The sequence below is a fragment of the Neoarius graeffei genome, chromosome 14 (assembly GCF_027579695.1).
Source record: "Neoarius graeffei isolate fNeoGra1 chromosome 14, fNeoGra1.pri, whole genome shotgun sequence".
In the NCBI taxonomy this organism is placed as follows: Eukaryota; Metazoa; Chordata; class Actinopteri; order Siluriformes; family Ariidae; genus Neoarius; species Neoarius graeffei.
The window spans coordinates 51,912,133-51,937,847 of record NC_083582.1 but is presented as its reverse complement, the minus strand read 5'-3'; the positions used below and the strand labels follow the sequence as shown (position 1 = coordinate 51,937,847).

The window sequence follows — 25,715 nt, the reverse complement described above, 5'->3', positions numbered from 1 at the left end:
TCACAGCAGCCAGACACTAAATCCTTTTACTGTTATGTAAATAGACAGTAAAATTCTTAGAACACAATTCCAGGTAAATCTTCCAAAAAAAAATAGAACGTTGATCAATTTATTACTTCTGACTGCTTGGGAAAGCCATCAAATGAGTAGAGAACAGAGTCTCACTGCAGATCTAGTAAATGCTGTGGCTCTTCACTGACAGCTACTGCATGTGTCCATGTCACATCAATGAGTCCTCCCAGCACACAAAAACACACATGCAAATAAACAGCCCGGCAGATGTACAGCGTCCAATCAACAATTACATGTTGGAACAAACACAAAAGCAATTTACATGCATCACATGTCCTTATTTTTAGCATCTGCACCACATGACACCTTTCTCCAGTAATGGCATGAAACGTGTCATGTGCTGTCAGTAAAATCTGTATTATGAGGATGTGATCACACCGTTAGCACAGAGGAGCCTTCAGCCACATGAAGAGTATCTAATGTCATGGCTGACATTACAGATGTTGTTTATGCAGGGGATTTTTCTCCACTCCCCCCCCCCCCCCCCCCCCAATTCATTATTTAGAAAATGTGGAAAGTGGAAATTACTGATCAAAGACCTACCAACTCTCTGACTTCCTCGAGCTGTTTGTCGACATTTAGAACCAGCTGCGTCTTGTCCTCTGAAAAGGAAGGAGAAAACATATTGATCAGTTGATGGGAGAGCAGCGCTTTATGACAAGAGCCCTACTCTTGCACATCAACAGGAAAAATCAAGCCTGCATTTGAAGATGTATTTACTCATTCGTGTCACAGAAAGATCCCTATTTGATGTCTGCTATTTCTCCACGTGTAAACATCTTTGTTGGTCTGTGGAGGAGCCTCGTGCTAACTCACAGAACAACATGTCAATTCCACCAAACACTAATCCAGAGCCATCCAGTAAATTCAGGATGTGGCTTTTTGCGAGTCGGGACATAAAGGACAACTACAAAATGACAGTAAGTGCAACAGATGAACATAAATGAAACCATTTTTTTTCCCCTTCTATGTTACTATAATAACCATAAATCAGATGTTAAAGTGCCATTCCACCATTGGATGTATTTTATGACAACATGACTAAACAGAGAAATCTTTTAGCTTCAAAATGATATATCAAACATAATTTTGACAACGACAAGTATATTCATTTTGTGACCAAAGTCACCTACCCTTTTAATTTCCGCACGGTAGTGAAACGTGATGTCATCGGCAGGTTCCCCTTCTTGTGTACCACGTCACGTGTGACGTGGCACAGATTATCAGCAATGGCGGATAGAACGCGATTGTCAGCGTCGGAAAAGAACACGTGACGTGGTACACAAGAAGGGGAACCTGCCGATGACATCACGTTTCACTACCGCGCGGAAATTAAAAGGGTAGGTGACTTTGGTCGCAAAATTAATATACTTGTCGTTGTCAAAAAATTATGTTTGATATATCATTTTGAAGCTAAAAGATTTCTCTGTCTAGTCATGTTGTCATAAAATATATTGTATTTTATGCCAAAGAATACATCCAATGCTGGAATGGCACTTTAACAAACACAGAGCATGTAAGATTAACAAAAGTGAAAAAGAGCCAACCATAAAATTTAGATTTAAGAAAAAAAAACAATATAATATTAAATGGGAAGAACAAAAACAGGACTAGCACTGCCAAAAAACAAAATGCAGGAAAAAAAAAAAATCCATTAACCAGCATGAAAGCAGATGTCTGTCAATACAATCAAAACAAAAGTACACCCATCTTTTGTTGGACATCTATCCATTTTTAAAACCTAGATATAACCTCAGAGCCCACACAGTAAACAGCCTGGGGCAATTCTTTGTAAGGTGAGCACACAAAGGCTGTTCTATATAGAAGCCATGTAGGGCACGCTGAAATATGCATGTCTCTACTGGACATGTACTGGACACTAGCAGCAGCCCAGGAGATCCACAGACTGACCATCAAACCACGTTGTTAAACTTTTCGTACCAAGGTGTGCGTCTTTACGTCTCCGCTCAATTTTTCATGACATTTGATTGGCAGACATTGGTGTTCTGGGCTTCGTTTTTAAATCAGAGACTCTCATTTAAGTTTAATGGAAGGAGAGCGCACATTCTCCTTGAGTTCTCATTTAAAGATCAGGTTTTGTGCTGTACATAACAAAACCTAAACAGAAGAACATCTATGTGAATGAATGAAGTGAGCCAGCCAAGGACATTTAATCTGTCCAGTGTGCTTTATCAGGGTTTGCACATGAGACATTGTGCATCACAATAATAACAAAACTTCATGACATCACACAGAACATCGCCAACAAATATAAGACGGGGGGGATATCTTTGTCCACACACACGAAAGAAATTAATTCAAGAATGAAAATTTTCTGTAAAAAGGACAAGCCTGACTATGGATGATGACCACAACACAATACACATTCTCTTCAATAAGCGAGAAAAAGGATACAAGCAAACAAGAAGGGCACAGACTAACAATGTACTCTATCAAATTATTTAAATGAAAAATTTCCCCCCATTGCTGCTGGGGTTTTTTAAATATATAACCTTACTTGTTAACGGTCCATCTTCTATCTGAAATGTGCAACAGTACTATAAGTGATAAAATTATAGTACTATTAGTAATTGCATCGTTAGCAATAAAATGAATTAGCACATACAGGAGAAAAATGTATTAACATAAAACTCAACTTAAGAATCCTTTCAATTGTGTTATACAACACGGATCTTCAGGAAAACTTTCATTGTTGTACACGTTTTATATAACCATATTTTGCTGTAAAATAAACAAGGGGTTCTTTTAGAAATTCCAAAACTCACATATTAATTATCACTGTTCTAGACTTTCACCCTCTGAAATTAGCTCATTACGGGAGGCTGAATGCATGTACTCGTATCAGACCTTAATATCATACGAATCACATTTTTAAAAAAATTAAACAGCATTTCGTATTCAGATTAATAATTTATATTTAATGCTGTTGACTAAGATTTTGGGAGCAAAACACTACTGACGGCTACTTGTGGAAGAAGACTTTTATAGCGCATTGTGCTGTATCCTTGTACACAATCTGACGGCTGCAATAATGAATCCAATGAGAATTCAGGACCATATACTATGAACTAAAGACTGGCTAATTAGAAGAGACCCCATACATGTACTAGCATACTATTCAGGAGGGTAGAATGTAGGCTAGGGTGCACATCAACTTGTCATGATTCTTACAATACAAGATCTGCAGTTTTCATCATTCCCACAGGTTTACACAATTGTTATGACGAAAAATTCTAATTTTTTTTTTATTCGACCAATTTAACTGGCTGGATATATGACCAAGTCTGAAATGCATGAAACACAAAGAAACACAAAAGGAACTGACAATCAAAAATAATGTCCTAATTATCACAAACACAACAATGAGTGTTTATTGCCTCCTGCTGTTCCAAACAATCCATGATTTTCTGTGGGAATGAGGTCCAGTGATTTTGAGGCCAAAGTGTCTCAGTGTGCAATCATGCATGTCAAACAAGTCACAGAGATCTGGCTCGAAACACTGGAACATTAGAGTGCCGGTGTCGTGTTCTGCTTGGACATGAAATCTAGACTTTCAGAATTTACCTTTACAATTACATTTGCTCAGGTGTACAACTTAATCTAGATATTTAGGCACTGTCTAAAAGTGGAGCTCCTGAGGAATGTATGAACAAAATATTTGCAAGGGCACAAAATCTCATCTCATCTCATTATCTCTAGCCGCTTTATCCTGTTCTACAGGGTCGCAGGCAAGCTGGAGCCTATCCCAGCTGACTACGGGTGAAAGGCAGGGTACACCCTGGACAAGTCGCCAGGTCATCACAGGGCTGACACATAGACACAGACAACCATTCACACTCACATTCACACCTACGGTCAATTAAGCCCATGTTTACATTAGACCGTATCAGCAGATCATCAGATTAACGTTTTTAAAACGATTAACGTGCACACAGCAACACCAATACACGATTTGCGTGCACACAGCAACGCCAATACACGGATACGCTCGGCTCCGCAGGCATCCTGCGCTCCAAATCACTCCGCCCTGAACAGCAAGTGCCCTCTGGAGGGTGCGCACTCCGGCCCTGCGCAGCTCACACAGCGCGCGAGTGAAGCACACTAGCAGTGTTTTCGGGACTGAGCCGCTGTGTGTGTGATCCCAGCGCACATCACTTCCCACTTGCAAGTGGAAGGATGGCAAGCCTAAAGACAATCATAACTACACAATGGGCAGTATTTGCATCAGTATTTGCAGTATTTTCATACTTTTATACTCTTTAATGAAAGGTGATACAAGGCGGAAGTCCGTGCCGTTTTTCAGCAGTCGCGTCACATGACCAACGCCAGCGAATCACGAAGGTGGATGTCACAGTGACGTTGTCCAATGAGACGCCAGCTAGAGCTCAGCACAGCGTATCCGCGTATTCTGAATGTTTACACAGCACCGGCGCTGATACGATCTGGATTGAATACGTGGACGCTGGCGGATTCCCGTTTCCCGGCGGTTTAATGTAAACGGACAGTGCATCCGCGAAGAAAACGAGACAGATACGGTCTAATGTAAACGTAGCCTTAGAGTCACCAGTTAACCTAACCTGCATGTCTTTGGACTGTGAGGGAAACCGGAGCACCCGGAGGAAACCCACGCGGACACGGGGAGAACATACAAACTCCGCACAGAAAGGCCCTCGCCGGCCACGGGGCTCGAACCCGGACCTTCTTGCTGTGAGGCGACAGCGCTAACCACTACACCACTGGGGCACAAAATCAACCTGAATATTATTATTATTATTATTATTATAATAATAAAGCATGGTGGTGTAGTGGTTAGCACTGTCGCCTCACAGCAAGAAGGTCCTTGGTTCGAGCCCAGCAGCTGGCGAGGGCCTTTCTGTGTGGAGTTTGCATGTTCTCGCCGTGTCTGCGTTGGTTTCCTCCGGGTGCTCCGGTTTCCCCCACAGTCCAAAGGCATGCAGGTTAGTGGTTCTAAATTGACCGTAGGTGTGAATGGTTATTTGTCTCTGTGTCAGCCCTGCAATAACCTGGCGACTTGTCCAGGGTGTACCCCGCCTCTCACCCGCAGTCAGCTGGGATAGGCTCCAGCTTGCCTGCGACCCTGTAGAACAGGTTAAGCGGCTACAGATAATGGATGGATGGATGGATGGTTGGATGGATGGATAATACAGCATATGAGCCATCGAATTGTGTAGTGTTGTGCATTTCACATCAATAAATTGCTGCATCGTCGTGACAGTGATGCCAATAATGATATATGCATTGCAGTTATGAATACATATTTATTTCTTTCTTTGACACTGCATGCCATGTGCCAGAAACAACACCACAACATTTATCATGGTGCAGACTGCAACTCGCACGTAGACTAATTAGCATGCACCTGTTCCTAATTAGAGCACCATCACAGCACATACATATAAGGACTCTCAGTAACACACAGACTTTGCGAAGTATACGCTCTGTACCCTGTATCTGACATTACCAAGCCTTGTATTTTGTAATTGCTTTTCTGGTTTTGACCACATTTGTGGTTTTGGACTGAGTATTGTATTACCTCTGATAGCCTGTGTGCCTCACTGGAACACTGTCCATTTTTCAACCTTTGTCTACGTTTTGGATCTGTTTACGAGTATGCTTTCAATAAAACTCTTCCTGCACTTACATAAGAGAGTCTGTCAGTTATCAAACAAGCTACTGGACTAAAAACTGTTAACTAGCTTTATTTGAAACTGTCGTGAATATTTTCCATAAAATGTGTTAGTAAATAATCCCATGTTATTTTAAAAAGCAAATTAAAAATTAAAGCCGCTAGCGGCCTTGACGGGCCCTCGCACGTGTGGTTCAACAACCCAGGACATTCCGCCACCCAACAAAACAGTCACATGTCATATATTCATCAAATGTTCAAAGGTGTGAAAATGTACATTTTCACACCTTTGACAAAATGCACAATGATGGCAGGTCACTATTATTGTGTATGTGTCAGTCGGGGGGGGGAGAAAAAAAAAAAAGAGAGTGTGCTCATAGATCTTGCGTGTGCATGTGAGTGCATACTTTTGAGTGTGTGTGTGTATGCATAAATATGCATATGACTGTGTGTGCACACAGAATTGTATATGTTACCCATTCTTGTGAGTATTCATGTGTGTGTATATGATTGCAACTGTGTGTGTGTGTGTGCGCGCGCTACATGTATGAGTGTGAGTGTGTTGGTGGCGCTATGTCAGGGATGCCATAGATCAATCCGTCAAAGCATTGAAAATCTTTGGCACATTTCCTGCTTGGCCAGATGGTGATACTGTGCTAGGCATGTGAATTAGACGTGTCAATATCATCAGTAGCTTTCGGTCCACTAAACAAAAATAAATTAGGTGTCGGGGAATATTCTTTTTATGACCTACACTTGATTGACTTTATGATTCTGCAAAGCATTTTAGGGTCTGTCATTTATATCAAAAATCCCAAAGGGATATCAAAAATCCCTTCGCAATTTCTTGGCATCAGCAATATCTTGGCATCATGTTTGCCAAGAATCTGATGAACCATCTAGGAGGAGTACGTTATAAATGACCATGTGTTCAAACGCATATAAGCCCAATTACCCCACTTCCTGTTGGGCATGACATCATCCAAAGGGTAGAAACTTTGGGTAGAACTCTAAAGTTCTACCCATTCATTTCAATGGGAAATGGAAAAAGGGGCGCCATGAAGTCCCTGGGCCATGCCTGGGGCCAAACGTCCGTGGCTGAGAAGCGGTTACAATGACTGATGTGTGTATCAAATTTCATGAGTTTTCGTGCATGGGAAATGCCTCAAAAAAAGCCAAGCGCAACAGAATAAATAATAATAATAATAATAATCATCATCATCATCATCATCATCATCAAATGTTCAAAGGTGATGTGCATGTTGCAAATGCCATGACTGCTGTGTGAAAATGTACAAAACTATACATGTGTCTCCTCCTTATCTCTATCTCATGCTGTAATCTTAAGTCATCTTAGCTTTCCTGTGTCTGTGTGTACACATGCAGAGTTTTCATATGTCTGCAACAAAATGCACAATGATGGCAGGTCACTATTATTGTGTGCGTCTCTGTGTGTGTCTGTTTGTCAGAGGGAGAGAGAGAGGTGTGTGTGTGTGAGAGAGAGAAAGTGTGCTCATAGATGTGTGTGCATGTGAGTGCGTAGTTGTGAGAGTGTGTGTATGCATAAATATGCATATGACTGTGTGTATGAGTGTGCACAGAATTGTATATATCATCAGACTCACGATGGCTGAGAAGCGGTTACAACGACTGATGTGTGTATCAAATTTCATGAGTTTTCATGCACGGGAAATGCCTCAAATAAGGCCAAACGCGACAGAAAAATAATAAGAAGAATCCTTTGAAAAACAATAAAAAGGTCTTCGCACCGAACGGTGCTCGGGCCCTAATAAATGCTGGATAAAAACCCATCTCTTATGTAAATAAAGATACAAACTTCATTGTCCAGTGGTCAAGTGCTTATAGGATACGTTGCCTTGCACTTACAATCAGGTTTCCTGTGGTGATACACGTTCGTTCGTACAGACAGACGTTGTATGGTCAAAAGCCATCAAAAATCAGGTTGATGCATTACCATATTATTTTAAGTACAGGGCTCCGCTCTGAGCACTTCTTGCGCGAGGTGCTCTGCTATTAACATCGTAAAATCAGGTGGTGGTGCTGCTGCTGCTGGAGGAGACCATTTTTTGTCTATGAAAGTTATAAATACACTATCAGTAAATGCAACATGCATTCTTAGTTACTTAATAATGAAATAGTAGCACCGACATATTTTAATCATTACTTTCAGTCAAAGGATTGGAAGCATGAACATTTACATTTCTCTTCCAAACACAATCGGATTTAATTGTGCTGTAATGTGACCAGTTGCTTGTTGTCATGAGGGATGATATACTTGTCTAATACATTGGCAAATAAACAATAACCCCTTTATGTTTTTCAGTAATACATTAAACAGTTAAATCTTTTATAAAAGTAGATATAAAGTGCAGTATTTATGCTCTGTATTCCTTTTGCTATTCTTACACTGTATAAAGCAGACAGAAATTCAATTCATCTAAAATGTTTCCTGTTGATAAATGGCTGCGCTTAAGGAGAAGTAGCCACCTTTGTCACATATACACTGCGTGCACAATTATTAGGCAAGTGACTATTCTGACCTTGTCGTTATTTCTAGACACATTTTCCCAACTCCAAACCATATAAACTTGGATGCTTATTGTGGTTTAATTATTTTCAGGTGATATGCATTTGTCTAATGAGAGAAGGTGTGGCATGAAGTGATTAAGACCTCATAAAAAGGTATGCATGATTATTAAGCAACTTCATTACCTCAGGTAAAATGTACAAAAACACAAAAAAGTTTAACCTCCTAGGGCTTAGCGGTCACATGCGTGGACAGCACTTTATGGAAATTCGGAACAAGAATCCACATATGTGGACATACTTTTTCTCTAAAAGTACATCTTATCAAAAGATGATGCTTAGTTTTTATTCTAATCAGGTTCTAATAAGCCCAAATAGCAAAGAGAAATAAAAAATGCATGTAAAAAAAAAAAAAACAGCTTGGGCCTTAGGAGGTTAACTGATACTGAAAAGTCAAAAATTGTAAAATACATTTCGGATGGATGCAATACACTAGGCTCCAGTGCAACCATATTCCAGAACTGCGACCTACCAGGAGTGCCTAGAAGTACGGTACAAGTCAAGTCAAGTTTATTTTTATAGCGCTTTTAACAACAAACATTGTCGCAAAGCAGCTTTACAGAATTTAAATGACTTTAAACATGAGCTAATTTTATCCCTAATCTATCCCCAATGAGCAAGCCTGTGGCAACAGTGGCAAGGGAAAAACTCCCTCAGACTACATGAGGAAGAAACCTCGAGAGGAACCGGACTCAAAAGGGAACCCATCCTCATTTAGGTGATAACAGACAAAGTGATCATATTTTTAACAGTTTTAACATGAAGTCAGTTTTGTTGATGTTATAACTCTTCACTGATGGAAACTTGAATGCAAAACTGTTCATGACAACTGTAGTCCTAAAATTAGCAAGTCAACTGTAGTCCTCAGCCATAAAAGCATTACTGTAAGTGTCCAGAGCATCTTCCAAGTGTGACTTTCAACTGTCCATATGGGGCCGTCCTCCACAGACAAGCTGTAAAGTGCTCAGAGACATGGCCAAGGTAAAGAAGGCTGAAAAACAACCACCACTTAAAGAAACTCATAAGTTTAAGCATCAAAATTGGGCCAAGAAATACCTGAACCATTTTTCAAATGTTTTTATGGGGAAACCGTGGCTTAAAGAAGCAGGTTTGGGACCAACAGGTCATGGGTTTGATTCCCTGGATCATCAGGAATGGCTGAAGTGTCCTTGAGCAAGGTATCGAACCCCCATCTGCTTCCCCAGGCTGCTCACTGCTGTGGATATGTCAGGGTCCTGTTGTACGTCGCTCCGGATAAGAGAGTGTCTACTATCCGGAGCACTTACCCTACCTTATCCTTACCACTGTGTTGCATCACCTCTTCTTTTAAGAACACTAAAACATTTGGAAACTGAGGAGACCAATTGCTATAGTTTTGAAAGTGAAATATTATCCCATTCTTGCATGATGCAGGATTTCAGCTGCTTGGGGTCTCCTTTGTATTTTGCACTTCATCTCATCTCATTATCTCTAGCCGCTTTATCCTGTCCTACAGGGTCGCAGGCAAGCTGGAGCCTATCCCAGTTGACTACGGGCGAAAGGCGGGGTACACCCTGGACAAGTCGTCAGGTCATCACAGGGCTGACACATAGACACAGACAACCATTCACACTCACATTCACACCTACGGTCAATTTAGAGTCACCAGTTAACCTAACCTGCATGTCTTTGGACTGTGGGGGAAACCGGAGCACCCGGAGGAAACCCACGCGGACACGGGGAGAACATGCAAACTCCACACAGAAAGGCCCTCGCCGGCCACGGGGCTTGAACCCGGACCTTCTTGCTGTGAGGCGACAGTGCTAACCACTACACCACCGTGCCGCCATTTTGCACTTCATAATGCACCAAATGTTTTCATTGGGAGACAGGTCTGGACTGCAGGCAGGCCAGTTTAGCACCCAGCCTCTTACTACAAAGCCATGTAGAATGCAGATTGGAATTGTCTTGCTAAAATATGCAAAGCCTTCCCTGAAAAAGAGGTTGTCTGGATGGCAGCATGTTGTTCCAAAACCTGTATACATCATTCAGCATTAATGACTCTCAAATGTGCCAGCTACCCGTGCGCATTAATGCACCCTCATACCATCACAGATGCTGGCTTTTGAATGGTGCACTGATAAGCCGGATGGTCCCGCTCCTCTTTAGTGCAGAGAACATGACGTCTATGGCTTCCAAAAAGAATTTCAAATTTTAATTCATCAGACCATAGGACCATTTTCCACTTCGCCTCAGTCCATCGTAAAAGAGCTCAGGCCCAGAGAGCACGGCGGTGTTTCTGGATATTTTCTAGATATGGTTTTAACTTGCATTTGTGGATGTCTGTTTTAACAGACGATGGTTTTCAGAAGTGTTCCTGAGCCCATGCAGTGATTTAAAAACAGATATAATTCTGTAGTGTAACACAGTGTCACCTGAAGGGCCTGAAGATCAGGGGTATACAATATTCGTTTTCGACCTTGTCCCTTGTGTACAGGGATTTCGCCAGATTCTTTGAGTCTTTTAATGATCTTATGTACCATAGATGATGTGATCCTCAAATTCTTTGCAAATTTTACATTAAGGAATGTTATTCTTAAATTATTACACTATTTGGCTACACCATCTTTCATAGAGCGGTGAACAACTCCCTATCTTTACTTTTGAGAGACTCAGCCTCTCTGGGATGCTCTTTTTATACCCGATAGGGTTATGCATGGCTGCTTCTAGAACAGGTTTGCTAAACTTTATTGATGTAACTCGTGCTGGTAGTAGCAGAATGAATTCAAAAGTCTACAGAAACATTCTGCCTGCCAATTTACAGAGAAATGCATCCAAGCTCATTGGGAGGAGCTTCATCATGCAGCAAAATAATGACCTAAAACACACAACAGCCAACACAACAAAGGACTTTGTCAGGGGTAAAAATGGAAGTTTTAGACTGGCCAATCAAATCACCAGAACCTAACCAAATTGAACAGCATTTCAGCTCCTGAAGAGGAGACTGAAGGGAGAAACCCCTCAAAACAGAAAGAAGCTGTGGTACAAGTTTGGAAAAGCATCATAAGAGATGAAAGCAACAGTTTGGTGATATTAGTGGGTTAATGACTTTAGACATTGCAAACAAGGGACATGAAACCAAAATATGACATGTTATTCACTTTAATTTAGTTTCAGACTGACTATCTGTTCCTTTATGTTTAGTCACCTCAAACATTGGGTGGTTTTACCACTGATGAAGTCCTTTGTTGTGTTGGCTGTTTTAGGTCATTGTCTTGCTACCGGTATATGATGAAGCTCCTTCCAATGAGATTGGATGCATTTCTCTGTAAATTGGCAGGCAGAATGTTTTTGTTGGTGTCTCTCTAATGATATGGGGGGGGGAAATATGTGTCTATGTAAGTTGTATATGTGAATATACAAGCTGAAGACAGCTAACATTAATGCAGTGGACATGTAAGTTTTGCAACTTTATATGTGAAAACAGAGGCCAGATACTTAAACATTAAAAACTGAATATAGTGTAGGATGGGTTCTAGAATATAGTGTCGAATGTGTTACAGAATACAGTGAGGAGTGTGTATGGAACATGAGTGTGGAGTGTGTTACAGAATACAGTGTAGAATCTGTTTTCGGGCAGTGGGCATGCGCCGTTCTCGACCACCATGCAATGGAGTAGTAAGGTGGCTCCTTCCCTCCACTGGGGTGGTGCCTTGAGCAAGCACTAGCAACCCCTTGCTCCCTCTGGTCAGGGTTACAACCGAAGACTGGACTCGACAGACTGTGCAGAGGAGACCACCACCTGGTGGTTCAACAGGCAGGAAGGGGGACCCAACAAAGCATTTGTTGAGCACGATCAGGGCACAGTGCAACATGTAGAACGCTGTTGGCCATCCACTGCATCCCAACCTAGCTCCAGCCGTCTTGACTCTGTCTTGCCCCAGACCCAGTTAGGTTGGGACGAGAGAGTGAGGCTGACGGCTGTGCAACTCTCCCTCACTCTAATCCAAGTCATGATTTCAAATTCAAGTCCTGTGGCAATGGGCAAGTGGCAAAGCAGCAGGTGCGGGAACACTGGAAGCTGTAGTCATGAACCTGCACGCAGGCAGCATAGGGTCGCTCTCTGTTGGAACGAAGCAGCAGCAGAGTTCGGCAGCCTCCTGGGTGTCTGAGCAGCCCTATTTAGGATTTGCTCTGCTCACCTCCATGGAGGAAGGGGATAGAAAAGGTGTCTCAAACATAGCATGCCTCACCTCATTCTGGCCAGCACACCACGGCTGGCAGGGATCCCACTCAGCAGTCGAAATAAAACAAATAAGAAAATAAATAAGATAGTGAAGACTCAACCTAGGCACGTCCACACACTACTGGGGGCTGGACTTCCCAGCATTAACACTCTTCTGCAGAAAACACAAGCCAGACAGACCAGCCATGTTGTCAGGATGCCAGACAGTCGACTGCCCAAACAACTCTTGTATGGAGAGCTGTGCCAAGGCGAAGAAATGCTTCACAGACAGACAGTCTCAAAAAGTGTCCCTCAAAAGTCTAGAAATCAATCTCAACTCCTGGGAGTCGCTTGCTCAGGATCATCCAGCATGGCAAGCAAAGCTCACCAGTGGTGCATGTGCAGCAGTGATGAAACGCATCACCAAGGCCCAGAAAAAACAACCTGCACGGAAGACTCAAACTATTGCCACCCCCACTAGAGCATCTATCCATGCGTGCCCGACATGTGGGTGTACCTTCAAAGCCCGGATTGGCCTCATCAGTCACGTCTGGACGCACCTCCCCCATGTTGATCATGTAACTCCTTTTAGACCACGATGGAAATAAGTGCTTGCACTTTGTGTTATCCATTTATTATGTGCTTATATAAAAATGATGCAATGACATTCTAATAATGAATAAATTAATTCAATTCAAACCTGCCACCCACCAAATTTAAGTCATGGTCATCTTCGACCCTGAAGGAGATCATCAGTGGTGGTGATGATCACCACCTCCACCACCATACTGGGTGGTGTGCTCCTAAAGGTACCACATTCCAAGTTGTTTAACACAACTAGTCTAGATGGTTCAGAAAATGAATCTTTTGATCTTAAACCCAAGTGTCTTCACGGTATAGTAAAAACACCACTTGTTTTTGCCTTGCAGTTTCAATATTTTCAAAGGGGACTCTGTTAGTAACATTCAGTTAATCTTATTGTCTCAAAGACACTTCCTATTTTGCTCGGTTCCAAAATGAAAGACTTCATATTACAGATTTTTTTCTAACTACACAGGTTTCAGGTGATCACGGAAACGTTAGCAGTATAAACTTTACCACGCTGAGAACGTGAAAATGGGTTATCATTATTCCCCGAACATCTCCAAAGAAAACTAAACACGGAATGTATTTTTAGTAAGGTGTAAAACACACTGGGGTCATTCCATGTCAATTCAACCAGAACCTCCCAACATCAATTTTGCTTAAAATTTTTTAATAAATAATAATAATAATAATAATAATAATAATACCAGGATTGCACCCTTAAAGGGCACATCTTGGGTAAATTCAGGAGCAAGATCAATGTAATTCTCCTATTTTATATTAAACTTTGGTCAAATATCTGTCACATTTTGCATTTTGTGCAATTTTTTACCTTGCGCAATACCAGAAATCTCATTCATCTCATTATCTCTAGCCGCTTTATCCTTCTACAGGGTCACAGGCAAGCTGGAGCCTATCCCAGCTGACTACGGGCGAAAGGCGGGGTACACCCTGGACAAGTCGCCAGGTCATCACAGGGCTGACACACAGACACAGACAACCATTCACACTCACATTCACACCTACGGTCAATTTAGAGTCACCAGTTAACCTAACCTGCATGTCTTTGGACTGTGGGGGAAACCGGAGCACCCGGAGGAAACCCACGCGGACACGGGGAGAACATGCAAACTCCGCACAGAAAGGCCCTCGCCGGCCACAGGGCTCGAACCCAGGACCTTCTTGCTGTGAGGCGACAGCGCTAACCACTACACCACCGTGCCGCCCCAATACCAGAAATATTCAGTTAAAATCAAGCCATTTGAGGCGAATTGGTCCGCCTCTGAAAAAAACTGCCATTTGGATTTCCCGGCAAACGTTGATTTTCGTGACATCACGTGTGGGACGCCTCCTTCTGAATCCTACGTCAGCGCTGGTTTGTTTATGAGGAAACAACCTGTGGTTTTCTGCAAATTTCTTCAAAGTTATCACGTAATTATATCACGTAATTAAAATGGTTAACAGATGTATCGTAGGAGGGTGTAACAACACCAATCTTGATGGGATTAGTACTCATCGCTTTCCAAAAGACCGGAAAATGAGAGAGAAATGGGAGCGCTTGGTCTATACAGGCGCAGCCTGCTGGCGCTTCCACACGTAACGTCACGAATCTGGCTCCAGACTCCCTTGGGAGTTTTCCAGACGCGTTTTGTTATTTTATTTTTTTCTGCTGTAGACAGATGGCCATGTGCAAAATTACCCTTCTGGATGAGTGTGTAAAGAGACATACTTTCATATATATATATAAAAAAAAAAACACGAAATTGGTCCAGGATATGCACTTTAATGTCTTTGGAGAGCACTGGCAAAATATTTTGCCCAGTTTTGCTTCTGTTACTAAAATACAGCCACTTAACCCAAGAGGGGTCAATTTTTTTTAATTAATTTTTCTTCATTCTGGAGGCTCTTTGAGGGGTTTTTATACCCACTTCTGGGTATTGCAGACAGCCCAATTTATTTATTTTTTTTTCCTGGGCCCTCAGGCAATACCTTTGAAAAATGTCCAATAAGCTTTCTTCATTTTGACTTCTCTCTTTCTATAAAAAGAGAAGTTCTAAAATGAAAAAAAAAAATCACAATGACGCGAATTCGCGAGTTTTGTTTTTTTTAACTAGTTTTAAAGAGCTGTTTTCTAGAAAACTAAGCAAGTCTCTGACATGCAACTTGGTGACCAAAGTCTCAGTAAACTTTTCAAGCCAGAACTATATTAACATAGCCCTAGCCTGAAAAGTTCACTGAGACTTTGGTCACCAAGTGGCATGTCTGAGACTTGCTTAGTTTTCTAGAAAACAGCTCTTTAAAACGAGTTTAAAAAATAAAATAAAATAAAATAACCCACTCTCGAATTCGCGTCATGTGATTTAAAAAAAAAAAAAATTTTCCTACCTAAATAGTTGGAAAGTGGTGACAAAGTTAGTTCACACACACACACACACATATACATACATATTATATATACATATTATATATGTATGTATGTGTATATATTTCAGAAGTGTATGTACTATAGGGGGTTAATAGTTCACCTGAATACTATAAGTGAGCATACAGGGTCCTCCAAATGACTCCAGAAATATGTTTGATTTCTTAAAATTGACCCCCTGACCCCAAACCAGTAGTTTCTCTTTGCTAATAATAACATTTCAGCTTTAAAACTTGGCAGTCGGGCTCAGGATACATGTCCCCTTCATCCAAAAAAAAAAAAAAAGAGTGAGCGTGAAAGTTAAACAATTTTGGTTTATTTGATAACACAAGCCCTTCGTTAGCTTTCTAACAAAAACAATGAACAGTCTGTTTGGTAGTTTTCCTTGCAACCTGCTAGCAAGAACCAACAGCACTCAGCTAACACCGTTAGCAACTCCTTAGCAACTGCTTACCGGCTTGGGCTGTTTCCAGCTTGCTAGCATTACATTACATTACACCCAGCTGACTAGCTGCCTCGGTTCAACTGACAGTCTTTTTCAGGGACAGCACTTACCTCCACTAAGTTTAGGTATTCTTCCAATTTTGTTGGTAATTTCCGCGGTGAGAGTACCAAACTCCTGCTCATATGCTTCAAAATCCGAAGACATTGTTGTGAATGTAACGCTCTGAGACCGATATCGTGACACTATTATTACGCTGGTTGTATCAAATGTTGTTATTGACGTTACCGTCACTTCCTGGACGTGTCACTGAAATTGCCTTCCGACGAAAACACACTGCCGTTTCATTGGTTGAAGGGGGAAAGACAAAGGACGTTGTGGTGAAATCTTATAGCACTGACTTTGCACATGGTGTTTCAAACAGTGCACGAAAAACAAGTATTAGCTGTAACGATGATAAGTTTTGTTCCGTATGGCACATTTTAATCTTTGTGTACACGGAAGACAATGAATGGCGCACCGCTCAGACTGCCGCAGGGCGAGAGAATGCGGAAGTGAGGTAGTATCGGTCTGGGTGGAAGGAAACGCTTGTTGTGAGTGCTGGCTACCCGTTAATGCAAAGAGAAATATTTTTCAGAGGTAATTAATAACATATTGCAATATTTGCATTGTTATTAAAGAACATATGCATATTTTAACGAGCTCCATGTGTTATGGCAGCAGTGCTCGCTAGCTTGTTTGCTATATTGGTAGTTACCTAGAAAAAAAAAAGAATGAATGATTGTTTTTAGATTTGATTTACAGTTAGGATGTGACCTGCATGCACTGTAAGTTGGATATAATGAGCTGTGTATCCGAAATCTTGCTAGAATCTGATTTTAAAATTAAGTTCCGCACTACCTCATCTTAACAGCTGCTAGTTTGTTTATACTGCTTATTTCATGGTTCATGTTTACCTGCTATACCTCAAGTGCCCTTTACTGTTTGGTTATTTGAACCAATTTGTGTGTGTGTGTGTGTGTGTGTGTGTGTGTGTGTGTGAGTGTTTAGTCTACGTCTAGTTCATATCTAGAGTGTTTATATTGTCTGTTTGAGTGTTTAGTCTGTGTGTAGTTCTTATCTAGTGTTTACACTGTTTATATTGTCTGAGTGTTTAGTCTATGTCTTGTTTTATCTAGTGTTTATACTGTTTATTTATACTGTTTATATTGTTTGTCTGAGTGTTTAGTCTATGTCTTGTTTTATCTAGTGTTTATACTGTTTATTTATACTGTTTATATTGTTTGTCTGAGTGTTTAGTCTATGTCTTGTTTTATCTAGTGTTTATACTGTTTATTTATACTGTTTATATTGTTTGTCTGAGTGTTTAGTCTATGTCTAGTTCCTATCTAGAGTGTTTATACTGTTTATATTGTTGTTTGTTTTTTTCAATTATTCTATTTTTATTTATTGCATTGCCTGTTTGCACCGTGGGTCAGAGAGGACTGAAATTTCATCTGTGCTGTATGTCGAGCATGTATAGCATATTTGACAATAAAGTTGTCTTGACTTGACTTGAGGTTAGAACCAGTCTGTTGAAATGAAAAGGTTCATAAAGCTGTTGCATGACAAATAATGAGTATAAATTATGAATCAGCTTCAGCAGCATGGACACATGCTCCCACCCACTAGTCCCTTATTTGTTATATTTGTCTAGTCAAATTCCTCGTGGCTGAACATCACGAGTGGCCATGAATTAGCCAGCTGTTGCATATTACATTACATTACATTACATTCATCCCGTATCAGAGTCATCAATGGACTTATTTGTTCTCTGTTATTTCCCCTGCACTCTTCTGCCTAGATGGGTGACATGCTTCCAGCTTGAGAGCAAACCAACAGGCAGGCCAGAGAGAAAGGATGCCACATAAGAGGGGAGCTAGTGACTCTACGACACAGACAGCTCCTGTAACCCATGACACGACTGATCGCTGGATGTTTCGGAGAAGACAGAAAGCATATATTTTATCCTCTTCACAGTCCAATCATTTCACTAGAGAAAGACAGCATAATTAACAATTTGCCATTTCAAGGAACTTTAAAAGCTGAAGAAATACTCTCTCTCTGTCCAAAATGAACGTTATATCCACCTTGATAGTATTTGACAACCTCCATGAGGTTAGGAGGCTTTGTCACTGGGGTCCGATCATTGCACTTACTGTCATTGCTGTGTGCTCGTCCATGGCCATACTCGACTCTGTTATCTGGTATTGGCCCTTGGACACTACGAGTGGCAGCATTAACTTCATTATGCTCATCAACTGGACTGTCCTCATTCTCTACAACTATTTCAATGCCATGTTTGTGGGTCCTGGATATATTCCTTTAGGATGGAAACCGGTAAATACAAAGCTCTGGGGTGACTTGAAATGTTTTAGGGGATTATTTTTTTGATAACTATAATTCTTGCTTTCTATTGTAATCTGATTAACTCTGTATAAAATACAGTAGCTGCATGTTGGTCATGTGGTGTCTTCTCTCAGGAAAATCAGCAAGACACTATGTACTTACAGTTCTGTAGAGTGTGTGAAGGTTATAAAGCCCCAAGATCTCACCACTGCAGAAAGTGTAACAGGTAGCATTTGCATGTGTTTCTACTACTAACTATACTCGCAGCATTGGAGATGAATGTAACATTTAGTACTTGCCTTGAGAACTGAGTTACTTTATATTAAGCTGCCTTTGCTTCTCCTTCAGGTGTGTGATGAAGATGGATCATCATTGTCCCTGGATCAACAACTGCTGTGGACATCTGAATCATGCCTACTTTACCACTTTCCTCCTCCTCGCCCCGCTGGGTTGCATTCACGCAGCTCTGATTTTCATCATGACAATGTACTCTCAGTTAAATGACCGGGTCAGTAGGTCCATCCGTTCATCTGTTTGTTTATTAGGGTCTGGTAAATAAACTACTATGATATTGAACTGTGAAGGTTTGTAATACTAACACATCCATAAACAGTGTGTTTATATGCTAAAGAACTATTTTTGCCTTGTTTTTGTATTTCTGCTACAGATCTCTTTCGGTTGGAGCTCAGTGAAGATAGACATGAGTGCTGCGCGACGTGTCCACCATCCCATAATGCTATTCAGCATATCAGCGTTTGCAGCCAATCTGTTTGCTCTAGGATTGGCATTGGGCACTACCATTGCTGTCGGCATGCTGTTTTTTATTCAGGTACAGCATATTATGTAGTCTGCTCTTTTCAACCTTCCGTTAGTCCCTTAGTTTGTCTCCCATGCAGGGTTTTCACGAGAGGAAACTTAGCTGTACTCTCTGACTGGATGCTACATTTCCTGACTTGATCTACATAATATGTTTGTTAATCTGATCATCCGCTAAATGATTGAAAAATTCAGCTTTCACGACATGGAAAAAACACATACTTCAATTGCCGAGTAAACCCGTACACCCTGACTAAAGAAATGTCGTAGCATGCAGTTGCAAGAGCTTGATAAACTATGACTTTTTTTTTTCTTTCAGATGAAAGTGATTCTGCGAAACACAACCTCAATTGAAGTATGGATTGAGGAGAAAGTGAGCATCTTTCATTATCAAATACAACATGCTTGTTTTAATTCCATACAGCACTATGTTCTAGATGGAACTACGTTCTTTTAACCAAGCCTTACATATCTGAAGCTCTTGTATTCCATGTAATAATGGACTTGCGTCTGTTTCTGGCAGTATCTTGTTGCTATCTTTAGACTCTTGAGTAATCTGCACAAGCGCTTCTGTAATGTGCTCTGGATAAGTGTCTGCGCATCCTAATACAAGTTTTACAATCCAATATTAATATAATATTCATAATATTATGTTAAATGAAGAACAAAAATACAAAAAAATAACCTTGAAGTGAAAATGTTTAATGTGTTTATCAAATATAAAGGACTTCATTGCAACACCTAAAGATGAATGAAATTTCAGTTACACTTGATCTGCTTTAAAAGCCTTCAGTTACCATCAGAGTTGAATAAATCCAGAGCTACACCCTGTAGTGGCAATTTCCAATCTGTCTACATGGACATGTCTTATTTATTCACATTTTTGTATTGGATTAAAAAAATAATAATAATAATTTTTTACTTTTAAGCAAGACCTCATGTCATGAGCTATGTAATTTCTTATTGATGAATTTTCTGTTGTTTGAATGTTGTCACTAAAGCAGTAACGTGAGCTTTAGCATTTAAAAAATGTACTTGATGAAGGACTTTTCCTTCAAACACTGACAAGTCAGTTCCAAAATCTTAGAATCACTCGGTATAGACCCTTTTCAGTCACGTGACCTTCGTAAACGCGACCGCCATTTTGGACATGTAGTGGACTTCGGCTCGAATCAGTTTGAATGTGAGGAAGGCGACAAACGAAAAACATAAAAGAAAAAGGAGCGAGATGCAGAAAACACCTTCACTATCCAGCGACGTAGGGCATTTACAGGGCGAGCAGAGGGAGAGGTATTTGCAAAAATTGAGGTGAGCAGGCTTAGAGAACGACGTTTACCTGCTTCCACCAGGATTGTTCACTGACGTACGGAAGTACACGAAGCCCTCGTCTTTACCTGACTTCAGCCCACATGATCTGTATACCTATGTCGTTAAAAACCCATCGCCATACACATACACGCCAACGTCCGAGGTTCCGGAGCGCGCTCCGGCTTGCTCCAGGAGTGCTCCGGCCGAGGTTCCAGAGCGCGCTTAGGCTTGCTCCAGGAGTGCTCCGGCCGAGGTTACGGAGCGCGCGGCGGCTTGCTCCGGAGCAAGCCGGAGCGCGCTGCTTAATTTGAGGGCAACCTTGGCCGGAGTGTGCTCCGGAACCTCGGCCGGAGCACTCCGGGAGCAAGCCGGCGCACGCTGCTTAATTTGAGGGGAACCTCGGCCGGAGCACTCCGGGAGCAAGCCGGCGCGCGCTGCTTAATTTGAGGGAGAGCAAGCTGGAGCACTCCGGGAGCAAGCCGGCGCGCGCTGCTTAATTTGAGGGGGAGCAAGCCGGAGCGCGCTCCGGAACCTCGGACGTTGGCTCCGGCAGCTATTTACACTGGATCCGGTGTAAATAGCTGCCGGATCATAATTACAGTAAACTAGTAAATACAGTAAAGGAAAAACTTGAGACTGAAAGGTTTTAACAGTCATCCAAATGACTGAACGTAAACATTGCTACAGTAACATACCAGCTACTTGCTGACATTAGCTAGTCAACAATAGCTACTACAGAAGAACAAAGAGGTTACAATGGGTTATTTTAGCCTATTTGGTTACACACTCTCCGCCACAGAATGTTAACAGCAATGTAATGCCTTTTCTGGCTAATTTTATTTGTCTTACCTCCAACAAAGTGGTCACTACACAAGCGCTGGTATGCCGAGGGCTGCCAATCTGTTAATGGCCGCTATCCATCTTCTCCGTCGGGATCCGATAAAATGATAAACCTTGCCTTGTGTGTTGATGGTTACTACATCCAGGTGCACAACAATATAGTGGCATGATGGAAGTCTTGCTGAAAGTAAAAACTTTCTTTGCTGCCGTTCCTCAATGTTGGCTGTGGTAAACTACTGGTAGTACACGTCCAAAATGGCGGCCGCGTTTGTCGTGACGTCACGTGAAAAGGGTCCATAGAAGTGACAGGTCAAAGCCAAGAGTCTCTGCTACAGTTACAATTGTTGTTGCTTTATGTTGTGAAATTTAATGCATTATTTTATCTCATGTCTAATCCTGCAGAGGCAAATCAGGAATATTCCTTGTATCTCCATTTTCAAATGTTCATGTTTGGTGAATTACATTTTTATGCATATACAATACTCTTCGACTTACAAGCTTCAAATGTTCCTTTCAGGCCAAAGACAGAATCCAATATTACCAAACAGGAGAGGAGTTTATCTTCCCGTATGACCTGGGCAGTCGCTGGGAAAACTTTAAGCAGGTGTTCACCTGGTCTGGCACCCCAGAAGGAGATGGCATCGAATGGCCCATAAATGACAAATGTCACCAGCATACGCTAACTGTACATCTTCTCTATAAGTTTCAATAACATCACACATACTCTTCACAATTTACATAAGACTGTAGAGTTTGTATCACCTTCCTTTTTTTTTTTAGATTGAGCAACTGAAGCAGAAAGCGGACAAGCGTGTGAGAAGTGTGAGTAGTCATAATATCTGTTGGACACAAGATGGCAGCATTGACATTGACTAAGTCTTAAACTCGGTTCTGCATTCTGTAGGTGCAGTACAGGGTTGTGGAGGACTACAACGGAGCATGGTGTCCACTAGGAAAGGGAGTAAACACGTTCTTCCGGTCACCCTGCACTGAAGAACCCAGGATCAAACTCACTAAAGGGGAAACCATCTTTGCCACAAGAGGAACCAAGTGAGTCACTAAGGCTACGTTCACACTGCAGGCTGAAGTGACTCAAATCCGATCTTTTCGCCCATATGTGACCTGTATCCGATCTTTTATTGACGATATGAACAACACAGATCCGATTTTTTCAAATCCGACCCAGGCCGTTTGCATATGTGGTCCTAATTCCGATCCCTATCCGCTCTTTTCATATGCGACTTCAGTCTGAACCGCCAGGTCGCATTCATCCGACTTACACGTCATCAACAAGCCACAAACGTCACTATTGTGCACTGAAGTAGGCGGCGGGTCTCTCAAAAAAAGTTACAACAACATGGCGCATAATCACGGGCGCAGATAGAGGGTGGGACTCGTCCCACCCAGATTTAAATTCACCTCGTTCGGTCCCCCCCACTTATAGGGAGGAAAAAACGTCTATGCTGTCTTTCTTTGCATAAGGCAAACCTCACGGAAAAATCAAAAGACTAATTACCATTCGGTTTATTGAGGTGCACAGCAGTGTATACATAGTTGCAACAACTCACATAAAACAAAGACTGATATTCGGTTGGTTGAGCTGCGCAGACTGCACAGGTTGCGAGCTCGAGCTTGGTTGCTATGGTTACTAACAACAAGTTTGACAGGCATATCGGGGTTGGGGTTGGTTTGCTGGCAGCTTTGTCCCCCCCAGTTTTTTGTCCCCCCCAGTTCAAAAAACGTATCTGCGCTCCTGCGCATGACATCAATGCGAGGGACGCTTCGGGCTGTGAAGGTTCAGAATCTTCTCAATGGAAGGACGCAGAGGTTAGGGAGCTGATTTCCATTTGGGGGGATACAGCTATTCAAGCTAGATTGGATGGGTCATACCGCAACCGGGCGGTTTTACTTCCGTAAACACTGGCCATGCTCACTGCGTGTGACGTCGTCGTATCCTGCAATGCGCATGCGGAACACTTTTAGGTCGCTTTTCGTTCATACTGAGGATCACATACAAGTCGCATATATTTGTTAATGTGAACGACCTCACAAAAAAATCGGATTTCACAAAAAAATCGGAATTGAGCATTAAGCCTTGCAGTGTGAACGTAGCGTAATGGCTTTATGTAGACACTTGAATAATTCAACTGAAGGATGAATAAATGATTGATGTTTTAATATCCAGGTGGTGGATGTACGGGGACAAAGTTTTGGATGAGGAACAGGCCAAAGGTACACCAGTTTGTCACAATGAAAATGTTTTGTCTTGAACTTTGCATTTCATATAATAAGTTTTGGGTTGTTTTTTTTGTTTGTTTAAGTTTAACCATTCTAAAAAGTGTACTTTTTTCTGTGCTGCTTTAGCTGGACTCCGTGTTAGAGGGTGGTTTCCACGCCGCTGTGTGGAAAAGTGCCACTATGACTCAGCGAATAACACACCAGCATGCGAAGAAAAGAAAGACAAATAAGACAAGTGGGGTGTGTTTTACTGTTTGACTTGTACACTGAGCAAAAAAAAAAAATTCCTCAAGGGTTCCATGGACAGTTAATGTGATGGATTTAGCTTTGTAAACGGGTTCTACATAGAACGGGAATCCATCTGTTGTAGAGGTCTACATGGATTATTTTTATGGTTCCGTTAAAAATTAAAGACTCTGTACCATGCTGTATTTCTGCTCCTGACCGATCCAGAGATGTCTGATTTCTTAATCATTTCAATGGCAGATCAACTGCTGTATTGTCCAAACCAGCAGATTCTGCTTCTTCATACGAACTTCTGTACCTTTTTAACATTTTCAAAGAGAACATAAGTGACGTGTGGCACTGACAGAATTGTGCCTGAAGAATGAACCAGGGTTTGTAAGCATTCCTTCATAGGAGCTGAGCAAATGATAACTTGAATATATTGTTTTCGCTGTTTCTCTCTTTGATGTCCAAGCCGTTTATGCAATGCCTTTGCCAGCTGTATCAAGGTCTTAGTCATGCAAATACTCTGTATTCTTTGTACAGAAAAAAATTTTGATTTTATTTTTGATTATTTTTGTAAGACTGACGTGAACCTCACAATAGACTTCAAAGAGAAGTAAACATTTCTGCTCTGTATATTGTAATCCTTTTTTTTTAATATATAAAAAAAAATGGAAATAATTTATTCAGTAATTCTGCTTTTCAGTGCTTGATATTTTCAAATGTACATAGCATTTAAATGAAAGCATTCTGTATTTTCCTGTCTAAGCAATTGCAGTGAAACATAAACAACAATTTCAATACATTTCCTTGTACTGCAAAAAACGAAACATGTTTGAATAAAACACACTTTTATAATAAAAGTCTAAGGGCAGTCTTTGGGACAGTCAGTGAATTTCTGTATGAAAGCATTTTTAAAAACTCTGTCATGAATTCTTCATTCAAACACATTTGTAAATTAAACTCTAAAACTGTAAAAATCACCCGTTCGGAGATGTTAATATTTTTTCAAAGAGGAATTTGTGGATCATATGTTACCAAGAATAAAAACAATGACCTTTTTTTTACAGTACTGCCCCAGTGATGGAAAGTTGGATGAAACTATAGAACAACTTTATTCAGATATTCCTATAGGTCTTAGACTGTTAGTCTAAGACATGCATTTGCATTATATAAGTGCAAACATTTCACTTTTATTGATGAAATTCTACAACTGCCCTTAGGCTCCCATTACAAATGAGCTTTGGTCAAGTGTTCTTCAGTTCTATTCTCGGTATCCAGATATCTCATCTCATTATCTCTAGCCGCTTTATCCTGTTCTACAGGGTCGCAGGCAAGCTGGAGCCTATCCCAGCTGACTACGGGCGAAAGGCGGGGTACACCCTGGACAAGTCGCCAGGTCATCACAGGGCTGACACATAGACACAGACAACCATTCACACTCACATTCACACCTACGGTCAATTTAGAGTCACCAGTTAACCTAACCTGCATGTCTTTGGACTGTGGAGGAAACCCACGCGGAAACGGGGAGAACATGCAAACTCCGCACACAAAGGCCCTCGCCGGCCACGGGGCTCGAACCCGGACCTTCTTGCTGTGAGGCGACAGCGCTAACCACTACACCACCGTGCCGCCTCGGTATCCAGAAATGTATTGAAATTATTGTCCATGGTCCATCTCACATACTACAGTTGAAGTTTCTAGAGATGATTTTGAAAATGAAATAGAAAATATAGAGTATATGTACATTCAAGCAAAAAACAAGGCTTAATGGACACAGCTGAGCTGATTCAGCTCTTCTGTAAAACCAATACTGTATCGCTATAGCTTGTTCTCAAGATCAAAGCTTTACGATGTACACTCCTTCAGTTCTCTGAGTTGGTTTGTAGGCCGC

The 25,715-nt window shown here is 41.4% G+C and overlaps 2 protein-coding genes across 6 annotated transcripts in view; one reads left to right on the top strand and one right to left on the bottom strand.

Annotated features, from left to right (window-relative positions):
* Positions 1–16,294, bottom strand: part of vti1a (vesicle transport through interaction with t-SNAREs 1A) — a 202,834-nt gene extending 186,540 nt beyond the window's left edge. For all 4 annotated transcript variants that reach the window (XM_060939950.1, XM_060939951.1, XM_060939952.1 and 1 more), the window contains exons 1-2: positions 16,114–16,294; positions 616–674 (exon numbers count right to left, since the gene is read on the bottom strand). In XM_060939950.1, coding sequence (XP_060795933.1) covers positions 616–674; positions 16,114–16,207 — 153 coding nt within the window. In that variant the 5' untranslated portion in view covers positions 16,208–16,294. The remainder of the gene's footprint in view (positions 1–615; positions 675–16,113) is intronic.
* A 247-nt stretch (positions 16,295–16,541) lies between these two features.
* Positions 16,542–24,633, top strand: zdhhc6 (zinc finger DHHC-type palmitoyltransferase 6). Of its 2 annotated transcripts, none has more exons than XM_060939006.1 (11): positions 16,542–16,639; positions 17,844–18,379; positions 18,553–18,614; positions 18,737–18,896; positions 19,056–19,217; positions 19,524–19,577; positions 21,870–22,037; positions 22,133–22,174; positions 22,257–22,402; positions 23,538–23,584; positions 23,717–24,633. In XM_060939006.1, the coding sequence occupies exons 2-11, from the start codon at positions 18,113–18,115 to the stop codon at positions 23,818–23,820; spliced, it is 1,212 nt and encodes a 403-aa protein (XP_060794989.1). In that variant the 5' UTR covers positions 16,542–16,639; positions 17,844–18,112; the 3' UTR covers positions 23,821–24,633. The 2 variants fall into 2 exon arrangements, with proteins under 2 accessions (XP_060794989.1, XP_060794988.1); XM_060939005.1 differs by having other exon boundaries at positions 18,523–18,614; positions 23,717–24,627.
* The last annotated feature ends 1,082 nt before the right edge of the window (positions 24,634–25,715 follow it).